This window comes from Galendromus occidentalis, unplaced genomic scaffold (assembly GCF_000255335.2).
Source record: "Galendromus occidentalis unplaced genomic scaffold, Mocc_1.1 scf7180000077436, whole genome shotgun sequence".
Classification (NCBI taxonomy): Eukaryota; Metazoa; Arthropoda; class Arachnida; order Mesostigmata; family Phytoseiidae; genus Galendromus; species Galendromus occidentalis.
This window is the reverse complement of record NW_003805424.1, coordinates 431458-444364: the sequence shown is the minus strand read 5'-3', so window position 1 is coordinate 444364 and position 12907 is coordinate 431458. Positions and strand designations below refer to the sequence as shown.

Below are 12907 nucleotides of genomic sequence, written 5' to 3'. Positions count from 1 at the left end.
ATTTCTGGCCGGTCACTGAATTCCCATCTGATCGAACTCATCAAACTCCTGGTGGCCGCCCTCCGATCCTCCCCTCGGCCATAAAGAGACCAGAACTCATTGTCCGGGTCTTCCATCAAATCATCTGAAGGGCTGATCGGTCTCAGACAACGTAGAGTAGGAATCACATTGCTGAGGCTTAGAAGAGTTTCTCACAACCGTGAAGTACTAGACGAGCTTCGCTGCGTAGTTTCTTCGGGAACATCTACTGAATATTATGAATGGAACGAAAGAAGCGAACCACTATCGGGAACCTGAATCCGTTGAATGATGCTTTTTGATTTTGCCGTGTTCCAGTCTTAATTTGTCACCATCCCGGGAATGATGATAATGATATACTCCCAACTGCTTTCTCTGCCCCTGCGCTATACGACGTTTCGGTTCTACTCAACTGGGATCCGCTTCGGGCACGACTCGGTTCCGCTAGCTTCCGAACCATTAATTTTGCATTGCCCGCGAATTCAAGCGCCGAAAGAATCTGATTTGTGAATTTTGTAAATAGGATTCCCCGCCTAAAGCTTCTTGTGTGCTCCTCCATCGTAATCATTTCGGTCATTGAATCATCTCAACGAGCATTATCCGATTTGTACTGAAGTGCGAGCGCGGTGGAATCTCATCCGATATTTGCACAGTCCCTCGATAGCTAGAGAGCACTTGAAATACAACGGATACAACTCTGCGTTCAGGAAAGCCTAACCTACCTAGCACAACAGCGAATACCTCAATAAAGACTAGCTCATTCGTATTCGAAACTATTGCGAAGCGTCGTGACTCTGCCCAGGCCCCTGTAGTTCCAGAGAATTCCATGAGCACCATGAAAATTTTACAGATCATCGAGTAAAGATATTTGACCGCTGTGAGGACCTTTTGAGGTTGACGAAAATCGCGGTTTCCAGATTCTCTACCGGCCGGCTCTAACCGATTGGGCGGAGATTCTCGAGTAGAGATGGGACTAGAGTCGGGTATTTGGCTTTCTTCAGGGACAGTTTGGGCAAGCTATCACATTGCTTCTTCTTGTAAGGAGCGCAGATTGTGTCCTGTAAAACGACGAGGGTCAGCGAAATGAGCTCCTTCCCGTAATATACGAAACCGAACCTTTTCGGGAAAGGACTCTGGCTGTGCTAATGTCTAGGAGATTCGAGTCATTGTACGTGACAAATGCCGGGAGCCAAACCTGGAAATCGCCAGCGATGCCTCTGATCACGGAGCGCGCGTACATGACGTGATCCTTGTCGCAGACGGTCGCGATCGTATTCTCGATGCATTTTTGGTAGACGCCCAGAGCGCTGGAATAATCGAAATTCGCCCTGATTACGGTCTCCTCCAGCCTCTCATTTAGGAATGTCATGGTCCCCCTTCCACCAGAGCGAACCGTCCCAGCAGCAAATACATTGGATGATAGATTCACATAGGCCCGTGGCAGACGTGTACACACAATTGTTCTTGGAGGGGAGGGGAAACCCAGCTCGAATTCTCGAGGGGCCAACAATTCACAACGGTGACGCGCCTCTCCAGAGCCTATACTTTAGCATGGCGATAACAATTCTTCCTAAGGCGCCATGGCCCCCTGCCGGATGCACGCCACTAGTCCGATCGGAAGGATACTCACCAGCAGGTGTAGGGCACTCGATTCGCTAACGGAGCTTGTTGCGCCGATGCTTCCATGATAGAACTCATTTGTCTCATGCAATCGCCCAATCGCTTTCCGACCTTGTTTATGCACTTGACGTGATTGTGGTAGTCTGTGAAGAGCGAAATTTGGGAACTCAGGCAGGTTCGAAAATGAAAGCAGCTGATATCGACGATCTCAAGGAAGCTTGAGAAAAAGCGTACCTTTGTTCCTGGGGTGGCCGACTTCACACTTCCCTAGATGCTCGTTCGTGGCTCCCTCGAATATGAGCTTGAACATTCCGATCAAGAGTCCTCCTTTGATGCAGCCTGATTTCTCGAAGTGTTCCGCGCATTCGATGGCTTTCTGCTCGCGACTGCGAATCCATGGGCGACGTATTCGCTCGAGTTACAGGAATTCCAGAGGTGGGAATAGGGGAGAGAGAGACTCATGTTGGAAAGTCGGTTGTGTCAATACAAGAGGTTCTCACCGGCAATCCGCTTCAACGTCCTCTGGTGTCGTGGAAGCGAAAGGTTTCACAGCATAAAAGAAGACATCCTTCGAGCACCTGGAAATGACCTCCAACGAACACGGATCCTCTGCCGCGACAACGTGACCGGCTGTAGCAACCACTGACAGGGGGAATTTTGGGTTTAAATGAGCAGGGGGTCGGGTGTCGATCAGAATAATGACATCTTCGGATGGAGGAGCTCTTCTCCTTACCGGCTACGAATATCTTAAGAAGGAAGTTCGGCATTCGGGACAAACCACGGTTCCTACGATGAGAGCTCTCCACTCTTTCTGACGGATCGGAACGCTGTGCCGCCCTCTTTATGCGAGCGGAGCATCCTCTCCGAGGAATTAGGAATCAGATGTATCGCATTTTTTTGGTTTCCCTCTCCACTCGGTTTCCACTTGTCTGCGCCAGCTTGAGGAGCGCGGAGATTTTCTGTCTCGTTTTCATGAATCCTCCCTTCAACTATGTAATCGTATAACAGAGCCCTTGCAGTGATCGTAAACATGCAGAGCAGCCTGGGAAGAATCGAGAAATACAGAGAGGCGATTGACATCGGGACTATGGAATCGGCACGAGGTGTGCGCGGTAGATAGAACAGAATCGTTAATCCGCTTCTCGAAGCAACGTTTTTCTGTGACACGGTGATTCTTGGTTGATTCTCTCTGAGATTCATGTGTGTCCCCTGGGGGAAATACCGGAGAAGTCTCTCGGTTGCCAAGCGCAAAGTCAGGAAGCGGAGTCTCGAGATTGGGGCCTCCACAGTGAGTGGAGTACTCGCTCAACTTCGCCCCTGTCAGAACGGGCTCCAGCTAGAGCAGTCCGATTTTGTTTTCGATACACGGCAGAATCGTGTTTTCTGCGTTCCAGAAGCGATAATCGATGAGTTTTTGGACCCACTCCAAGAGCCTCAAGAGTCGTGTAACGTGTCCCGTATGCAGACTCCCTTGATTCAGATTCCTCATTTCGCATTTGCGTCAGTCCTATTCAACGGCTTCAGAAAGAGTGTCGCTACTCGCCTTGTTTGCTCACGCGGTCTGCTTCGGCTACCTTGGGAGCACGTTGTGGGGGCTCATCAGATGGTGTTCCTCGCTGGAGCACCGGCAGGCTCTCGATTTTTCTGGGCTTTTCTAGCCTGAGGGTCGGTTGTCACCGCTTTCTCTCAGACTCATGTTACCTTAGTTCCGCGGGGAATCACATGTATCCGAATCATATCATGCGAGAAATCGTGATGAGTACTGTGCGCAGCCCGTTTGATGCGTGACATCACTTCGTGCAATCTTCGAGCTGAACCTAACGCACTACATGCATTCGATTCGGACACGGTTGAGGTCCCATCGAAATTCTACTTCCTCCCAAACAGCATGCAAGCATAAGTCGAAGACAGCGCGCAATGGTTTGTGAAAAATCATGGTCCAGTGCCGTGATGATTCCCGGCGGCTACCCTTTTGGTCTCAGAGGTCCACGGAATGATCCCTCCTCGCAATCCTGACCGGATCTGTTCGTCGCTTCTACCAGAGAAGAGGATGAGCAGAAAACATTCGACGCGAAGCGATATTCAACCTGCGGCTCAGAGCATCACTCATCCGAGCTCATGATTGACGCTCCCGAGAACAGAGTCGGCGAAACGCTTGAATCACAAGCACGCGCTGTGAAAAATCGCAGATGATTCTGACAGATTCTCGAATGAATTCATCTCCAGATGATGGTGGAACTTCTTGGCCGCACAGAATTCATAGAGGATGAGATTTTGGTCGGGATTCTTTCCTTGCGTCTGTGTGGATCATGTCGAGGTCTCCCTCTAGCGCAGAAATCCCGACCTTAGAGCTCAGATTCGTGTGCCTCGTAAACGCCAAAGTCAGAATAATGCTGCTTCGCCGATCGGATCTTCGGCAATCCAAGATAATTTCATCCCGATGGACTCCGATGCGTAAACATTCTGCACGTACTGTCGACGGCCCTTCCATCGTTTCGACGGGTGCGCGTCTCAAATTACCCGAGTCCGGCGTATATCTCGCTTCTGTGCAAACGCGAGCCGATACGCGCTCCCCAATGCATTCGGTGACTGGAAAGTCGTAAAGTTCAACCGTCTCCTTTGTATGTGCTCATGCGGAGTGATTGAGCTTTTTATGCCCCTGGCAATTTTCCGGACATTTCTTTCAGTCGCTTCTCGGCGCAGTGGGAGAGCATGACGAATTTTTTCTTGGAGAGAGAGTTTTGGGGCCCTTGTATCTCTATTTCTTCCATCGAAAAACAGATTCTCGAAATTTCTTCGCTCATGCTGTTCGGTATCACACCCATAAGCCGCGGAATCTCCTCGAACTCGGCGCGCCTTGATTTTTTCGCGGTTTTCTAGTGAGGTGATCATTTCTCTCTCATTCTCAGCGAAGAGATACGATTCGTGACGCCACTGTCGGGCTTCCGAAAGTCTCCTCGCTCGAATGACTCCAGTGAGCGCAAACTTCTTGCTAATCTTCCGCGGGCTACCAGCCAGTTTCACACCGTCTCGTCATGGGACAAGAGCCACGGGTGCCCGTCTCCCTTGTACGTGCTGGGAGAAATCGACATTTTCTACAATAAACTTTCGGGAAACAACAGCCGATAGCGATCAAGGGCATTCCTGGCGGCTCACTCACAGCAAGATGCCAAGGAAGCGATCGGCGGAGCCTGCATACCTGCTGACAAGTATATGATGATGATCTTCTTCCGTTCCGACGGGTATTATGGAGCTTGAGCTTCGGGAGGGTCTGCCACAGAGTCGAGACGATCATTCCGTATGCTCATACATTAGGTGCTTGTGCTTTTTGCTCTCTTGGATACGAATACTCGATTGCGGAATGATTCACTCGCAAAGGAACGCTTTCATTCGGATCTATGGTTCCGACTCAATTTGTCGTCCGACCCCCCCCCCCCCCGACCTGATCAACATGAACTAAGAGACAACTCCAAAGTACATATGTTCGCCCTAGAGCCAGAAAATAATCCACTATCTCTCCCGATAGATTCCGCTCAGAATCCTAGGTCCCAACTTCAACGACGACTCACGAGTTCTCAAGAATTTTTCGAGAGGGGTCGGAATGAGGGTACCACGGTACCAGCCATAGGTCAGCATCGGGTCTCGTCTCGCAATTCTGCCGCAGTTTCGCGTATAGAAACACATACCGATATTTTCATTAGCTGCCCTCCTCCCCACGAATATCAGAACCGTGAGCCGTGAGTGATTCAGCATGCGAGCCGTTGGTGCCAGTAAACGTCTCCTAGGTGACGAAGGCGAGATTGCAGTAATTTGACGAGCAGACGAATCCTGGAATCTCGTCGTGTCTTTCTTAAGCTCTCAATTATCGGCGCGGCGCTCCGATCCCAACCAGCATCCGTCGAGCGAGGAAGCGGGGTTGATACGGGATCAGTGACGCCGGCATCGTCTGCCAACGGCACGAGCATCACGAAACCCTGCTAAGATACACTTCCGGCGACATGAGCACTGCGGCGGATGGTAAGCACGCTCTTTCGGGATCTATTGCGTTTGCGTGACTCGCGATGCCAGGGAGGTGTGAGAGGTGAGGTGAGTTCATAAACAAGAGTTCATCATGCATTCTTGGAGTCTCAGCTCTCAGCTCGAAAACTACCTCTGAGCCTTCGGGAATGTTTTGACTCCGACTGATGCGGGAGCCAAAAAGGAGCTCTGATGGAAGACGTTTGAACGTGTAGCTCGAAGACCTGTCGCGAGCCTTGGAGAGGTTCGGCTTCACGTCGGGTCTCGTCGAAGATCGTTGAGCACATTAACCATGAGACCATCCCAGAGGAGGAACGTCCGGGTCCAATGCGGGACTCCGAGAAGGCGAGCTCACGATGCAGGCAGACAGGATGGGTAGAATTCCATCTCCGAGTACGAGAAGAGTTCCATCTTCGTTTTGAGAGATCATAGATGAACTTTGCCATACTTTGCGACCCGAGCTCCGGAGATGAATTTGTCTGAATCCTCGATTCTCATGACTTCATGGCTAGAGCTGGAATCTCCGCGGAGGTCCGGTACCTATATCCGACCTCTGAGTCCGAAGGTTCACCGTGAAACAAAACTCCCGCTGGTGCTGACGACGGTCTCTTCGACGCTTGCTCCGAGCGGGGCTTAGAGCGAGAGGATCTTCGCGAAGGGAGTCTGTCTTCCATGGAGTCCATTCCGAAAGCGTAAACCTTAGCGAATACTCGGTCGACCCACGCTCGATGGTCAAATGCGGCGCACCCGATCGGCGTATTCCGATACGGAGTTCATGTATTATACAAGGCCGCGTATCAAACGGAGAATGGCAGTCGAATGCGAGGTGTTAGGTATGTGATGTGGAATGTGCGACAAGGTCTTCATGAGAAGGAGCCAATAGATCTCCCAAAGTCGAGAGGAAGTCGAGGTGCTACCGGTACTGGTAAGGCTCGGCCGAGCGGTCGTCGTTGAGCTCTGAGCTCCCCCCTGAGAAGCGTGAGAGGGGAAGGGGGTCAGCGAGAGAACGTAACAACCCGCAACTCCATGTTCATGCGAAAATCCCCCCTCGGGCAGAATGAGCAGCAGAAAAGGAGTACAGCTCCGAGGCTTAGGGACCGCCTATGCACATTACCGTCAATCTGGAAGTATCGATGCAGGCAGAAAAATCCCGTATGACTGAAGACCTATGCTCTACTGATCAACGACATTTGAGGAGATTCGACTGAAACATTCCCAAAACTCTCCGAATCATCAGCTGAGGCGAGTCGACCAGTCTCCGAATCATTTTATGAAATCAGCTTTTCGGGCACTCCGTGGAGCGGACATTCGCGAAACTTCCACAGAATCCGGGCCTGCCCTGCTTCGGCCCCCCTAAATCATACCTCCCTCCGAGCATTGGCGTAATTGTCGGCTTCCTCGATGGTGCTGGAAGAAATACATCGAGGAAAGTTCGAGTCGACGTAGGTACATTTATCACTAAAAATATTGCCCGGACGAGATCCCGCCAGAGCGGCGTCATCGCGGGTGTGACTCGCAATTACCGGCGTGGCAAGCTCGCCACTCTAACATCTCGTCGCGGGCTGCGACTCGCAGCTTCTGTGGAAATAATCTCACTCACTGCCTTGACTTCTGGAGACAGACTGGACGGAGTGATCGGAGAGGGGACTCGAGTCGTCGGCTGAAGACTAGTCGTCGAGATTGGAGTCATACGATTTTCTGTGGAATCAGAATGCCGAGTCAATGAGCCGTAGCATTTGGATAGGCTAGAGAGTACGTAGAGAAGCTTATTCACGCAATCAGCCAAGAGCTCCAAATGAGTCACCCGATATAAAGGGGAAGAGAGCTCAGGAGCGCCCTGGGGACGCCGGTTGCATAACGAGGGAAGAGGGGAAAAACGACGAACTATATCGTTGAGCTCGAGTCATTGTCTCACCGGCTCGTTACCTGTCTTTCACGCCGATGGGGTCTTCATCGTTTTTGCTGAAGAGCAGCTGACGCTTATAACCAACGTTCCATTTTCCGAACGCTCATTTGGCTGCCGACGACTCTGAAGTTCGTACCGTGTTGACAGGTGTCGGAAACGAATACTCCCGGAAATCAGTTCAAAACATCGGGGGAAGTCCTTCGTGTCTCGAGGATCGGCAAAGATGAACTTAGGTATCAAGCGGCTGGCTCAAGTATGTTTCTTACTCCTACTGGCAGCGTCACCAAGTTTTCCACACAAAGTGGTGAAGCTCGCGGCGGTGGCGGCCCTTCTGAGAGGTGGGCCAGTGATCCCAGTGCCGATTCGGTACAAAGTTCCGCAGCAGACCAAGGTGAGCCTTGACATTCTTTGAACATCACCGAAACTCTTTGTGAGCCCAGATCGAAATCGATAGTTGACCGCATGGTTCGTTGCGGCAATTTCGTGGATTCAGAATCCGATGGGATGTGGATAAACATTCCAATAGGGCAGGCGGGGAGCGGAGGCTCCCCACTCCATAGAGGGCTTAGAAACCCTGATCCGCCTCGTAGTTTCGGGAGGATTTTGATTAATACGCAATGACATGGGGTCCCTGATTCAAGATCGTGCATTATCCAGTTCGAGTTCCTGTCCACGTCCCCGTGCATCACCACACTCAGCGCGAGGTGAGGGTCATCCATGTCCCGGTGCATCACTACACTCACCGTGAGCAGCATCACTCGCATCGTCCCATCCACCATCATCACGTCGAAGTCTTACATCCGCAAAATTATTATCACCCTCAACATTATCAGCCGAGCATGGGTCAAACAGTGCATCGAGATGATGTTTACGGGGGTCATGACGGTGCACAAGATATGGGCGACGGTGTCAACGATGGCGCCTACGCTTACGGCGGAGACATCCAGTACGCTTATTGAACAAGTCCCTGCTGTTTTCGTCAGCAGGAAATGAAGGGCGCTGATCTACGACACAAGAGTCTTGAGTTATGACTGAACAAAACCAATAGTTCGCCGATTCCGTCGGTATTCGGTACTAGTCGGTATTCGGATGTTAAACTCTCTATGGGTCTGACAGGCATTCGGGGCTTGAGAATCTGCGATAGCATCGACCCGATAGTTTTCTGAGAAAAGGTTCATCCTCACAAGCCAGGAATCGTGAGAGGAGAACGGAGTTCCTCGCCCTAAAAACTGTATTGAGTCTTTCGAGAATCGTTTTCCTAGATCCCCCAAGTGGGAAGAGTCCAAGATTCGAAACCAAGACCAACTAATTCCCTCTCTCCCCACCACGCGGAAATAGAACTGCTCACCCACGCTATTTGGCAAATTGAAAGATCATTGAGGTCGCATCGCATATTTAGCGATCGATTTATTTTTTGTGAGATTCATCAGTCATGGATGCCTGTCTAAGTCAGTATCAGTCGTCGACGGAACACAAACTCGGATGCTCGTTGATCGATCCTCCCGAGGAGGTATGACACATTTCCGGCCACTTGCTGAACTCATACTCTAGCCGTCTAGCCTGTCCTCGCACACTCATGCTCCCGACATCTATAGCAGACCTTGACTCTTCACGGTAAACGTTTCCAGGCGTTTCCACAAAGATCGGGTTTACGCAGGTAAAAAATTGCCCCCGTGATATACCTACCCTCAGATAAAAGACTGGGAAATTCCCACAGGTGGAGTTGCCAGTGGTGATCTCAATATCGACACATTCGATGGTAGTGAAATCCGATTTTCGGTCTCCGTCACGCGGGATCACCGAATTCCGATGATCTTACTGATCGAGCGAAAGTTTCCCAAGTTTTGCCCAACAATGATTATCGGATTCCGGATTGATTATTTGCTGGATTCCGGACGAATCAATGTTAGTTCGAGGCCTTGCGGATCGAACGTCCGCGGGAGGGAGTAAACCAATAAATGATCGGAATCGAGGAAGATTCTCAATCGAACGAATCATCTGAATTGAGGGAATAATCCGAATTGAGAGAATAATCTAGATTGGGGAAATGATCTGACTCGTGGGAATGATATCAACTGAAGCACAGCGAATACCGAGCAGCGGATAATCCCAGCGATGGAAGGGGAAATTCGTCTCGCCGTCTCTCCCCCGAAATCGGCTCGTATATCAGAGAGCTCCCGGATGGTTCAGAGTATACGATATGCATGAGGATACGTTCCATATGCGTGTGAGGATATCTGATACGATCCAGTGGCATTCTGCTGGAGAGGCTCGCTTGGGATACATCAACTCAATACGAGAGACTATTCGACGAGTCCTCCCCGCGTCTGGGGATCGATCAGCCCCAGAGAGAATCCTCAGTTGGAAACCGGGCGGAAATCTTCCATTTCCCCGCTTTATTTGCCGGAGTGTCTCGTATAACCTTTCGAGGCGCCATGACGTCCCAGAGTATCGACTTCGAGGAATCTTCGGCGTGACGAGATCACAGGTTATCCCCGAATGGAGATCCAAGCGCCGCATGAAACCCTTCGTAAGAACGATTCAGGTATGTCTGACGCGAGTCCAGAGACCTTCTAGGTCGCTCAGACGTCGGCATCGTCCCGGAGGTGCGGCTCTGGGGCTAGTCGTCCTAACAGTCTAGCTACCTTATTCATGGGAAGCCGATGCTTCTGTAGTTTTTGCACTGGGCGAAGGCTTAGCCGAAGGATAATGTGTACTGTCAACAGAGACTCCACCTTCGTCGACCTTGATGACAGCGGCTCCACTATTGCGTGACGTAAAAGATTTGAATGTTGGTAGGCTCACCACTCACAGACAAATGTCGGAACTCGGGTAGGTAAGCCGATGCAGCGAATGGTTGGGAGTATTTGAATGGGCGAAAGCATGGCTGAATCCCCGGGGTGGAACGAAGGCTCGAAGGTGACTCATCACTGATCTAAGGAGTCGAAGGTCGAAGAGAGACATCGATGAGTCTCGGACATCACTGTCCCAGACATTCGGCGGGAGCGAGATTAAGCGAGCACTTGAATGACGATGCGAAGATATTAGGTTACATATCGATCTTGGCACCCTTCCTCCCGAGGATTGAGTCTGTTTGTTTGACGTTTTGTTTGCATAGAAACTGCTTATGAATGAACAGCTTGAGTTCTCTAGAAGTACCTAAATAATAGTAGTAACTCTATTCCAGTCTGTGCTCGACCTTCCGATATCTGGGCTCGAGATGTCTGATCGGAGTAGGTACATGAGTAGGCTGACGAGTGTATTCAGGGTCGGCACCGACCGCCGGAGAAACTCGAACGAGGATAACCGAAGCGCTTTTCTCACGCCAACTGCTAATCAGTTCTATCAGGAACGTGCTCCGGCTTAAAGCTTTTAGTGAGAATCACCACAAACATCATTCGCCTCTCTAGCAAAGGACTAACTACCTCAATCAAGGTCAGCACGCCAGACGGAACCTGCGAGCTCACCACGCTCTCCGAAAACCATACAGCTGACCATATCCGAGAGAATCACGCTAGAGACCGAAAGCGGCGATCATGACGTGAACAATAACGTAGCGTATTAGGGACGCTGTTTCGTCTGGCTCCCTTGTTTCCTTGAAGATGATCCGGAAATATCCTGGCTGTCTGGAATGAAAGCTCTGTTTGAAGCTTGGGTTCCTCAACGAACGCGTCTGGGATATTCGACCATTGCTTCTAATGAGGATCGAGGAGGCCGAAGAACTCGGTAGACATAATATATCATATATCACTGAATATAGAGCGGAGGCGTCTATAATTAAAAGCGTCATACCACGATGAAGACGTCGCGTGAGTAGAAATAGTTCCGAGAATCGATGATAATGGCGTCCCAGATGGTTACAGCCCATTGGCCCGATACCCATTGGATCACCGAAAAAACGACGGCAATGTCAATCCGATTCGGATGCTAGAGATTAAGTCGAAGGAATCATCAAACGAATAGTTTCATTGATTCGGGGAACAGAATTTCATCCATGAGGTCTCCTCCCCCTGAAGATGCGTCTATCGAGGTTCGATGGGGTGAATCCGACGTCATGCCATTCATCAGGGTCTGAGAGAGACAAACGGGGGAAGCGCAACTGAGCCGGCCGTGGAAGCGTGCTCTTGAAATGTATTCGAATCAATCAGTTCGATGTAATTAATGGAGAAAACTTGCCTTGCTTTTCCTGATGAGCTATCCCCCATGCTCTTTTTGAGCCTCTGAGTGGACACAGCTGTGGTGGGACGACTTTGCATGCTCTGTCACGAAGACATCTGACTGAGGTCATAAGAGCCCGCTCTTATGTCTCATAGTAGGGTATGGGCGAACAGCACACGGGACGAGAATCTGTATCTGCAGATTGGAATCTTGCACGGATTCGGTCATCGCAAGCCATCCGATTGTGCTTGACGGCGTCGTTGCGAACCAAACCCATACTATCGTTCGTAGGTCTCTAACTGACCGATGACGGCCAAGTGATTCCCCCTCCGGAGCGTAGCTAATCTGTCTGTCTGCTGATATCGGTATACGCATTCTAGCAGAGGTCGGGCACCTGCCATCTCGGTCGTGAGTGAGGCATGACTCCCCGGCTCGTCGTGCACACCGTCGGTCATCCGAGGGCCAGCTTCGATCTGTGACACGGGGCCTCACCGGGTACGTGAGCCTATCGTCTCCGAAAATCCTGGAAACTAACTGAACATCTTCGAATTAACGCGAAAACCGCTATTACGATTGAAGGGTACTGAGAACAACGTGGACTGCTGTGGGTAACTTCGTCAGCAACTTCTCATTAGTGAAGCGCTAACGCTTAACTTTATTGGACTTTCATAGAAGCCTGATCGGCTTAAGGTAGAAGGTTCTACTACGAACAAGCATCCCTACATCTCCCCGCTCAAGTTGGTGACCATCCCCAACCGAAAAGACTGCGAGTTTCACATTCTCGAGCGGGTTGAATACGACGCTGCGGCGGATCCTGTGAACATGCTTGTTCCAGCCCGAGCGGCTCGGAAATGCCTTCTCGGAACCCGACGGTTTCACTTTCCGCGGCCGGCCCTGGCACTGCGTCGCCCACCGAGTCGTCAAACCCGTGCTGGTAGTCCGGCACGCCGTCAGGCGTTAGTGCATATTCCGACGCGTCATCGGCATCTTCGGGGACTAACGGTGCTTGTGGAGCCTTGGTTGTCGGTGGAAAGAGGACGGCGAGAGGACACCCGAAGAATTCTTCCAAGTCGTCGTTTTCTCTCGAAAGGGATCCATTCCCCTCTGGCGGGACCTCTGCCGGGATGGCTCGAGCCCCTCCGGACGATCTCTTCCAAAGCTGGTTGCGGTGCCGCACGAGCAGTCCGT

At 51.0% G+C, this 12907-nt stretch overlaps 2 protein-coding genes across 2 annotated transcripts; one reads left to right on the top strand and one right to left on the bottom strand.

Annotated features, from left to right (window-relative positions):
• Positions 1-784: 784 nt before the first annotated feature.
• Positions 785-2448, bottom strand: LOC100899553 (uncharacterized). The gene is made up of 6 exons (XM_003742947.1): positions 2372-2448; positions 2139-2280; positions 1873-2024; positions 1649-1781; positions 1214-1325; positions 785-1076 (listed from the first exon to the last, which is right to left on the bottom strand). The coding sequence occupies exons 1-6, from the start codon at positions 2403-2405 to the stop codon at positions 954-956; spliced, it is 696 nt and encodes a 231-aa protein (XP_003742995.1). The 5' UTR covers positions 2406-2448; the 3' UTR covers positions 785-953.
• Positions 2449-7784: 5336 nt separating this feature from the next.
• LOC108864213 (polyadenylate-binding protein 1-B-like) lies at positions 7785-8520 on the top strand. The gene is made up of 2 exons (XM_018639397.1): positions 7785-7952; positions 8203-8520. Exons 1-2 carry the CDS (start codon positions 7785-7787, stop codon positions 8518-8520), a joined length of 486 nt encoding a protein of 161 aa, XP_018494913.1.
• The last annotated feature ends 4387 nt before the right edge of the window (positions 8521-12907 follow it).

Bases quoted from the DNA above. Each gene is read 5' to 3' on its own strand.
- LOC100899553 (XM_003742947.1), bottom strand. From the start codon at position 2,405: ATGCCGAACTTCCTTCTTAAGATATTCGTAGCCG. The intron at 2,281-2,371 runs GTAAGGAGAAGA...TCCCCCTGTCAG, and splicing joins TCTTAAGATATTCGTAGCCG to TGGTTGCTACAGCCGGTCAC. The intron at 2,025-2,138 runs GTGAGAACCTCT...ATGGATTCGCAG, and splicing joins GACGTTGAAGCGGATTGCCG to TCGCGAGCAGAAAGCCATCG.
- LOC108864213 (XM_018639397.1), top strand. From the start codon at position 7,785: ATGAACTTAGGTATCAAGCGGCTGGCTCAAGTATGTTTCTTACTCCTA. The intron at 7,953-8,202 runs GTGAGCCTTGAC...CCCTGATTCAAG, and splicing joins AAGTTCCGCAGCAGACCAAG to ATCGTGCATTATCCAGTTCG.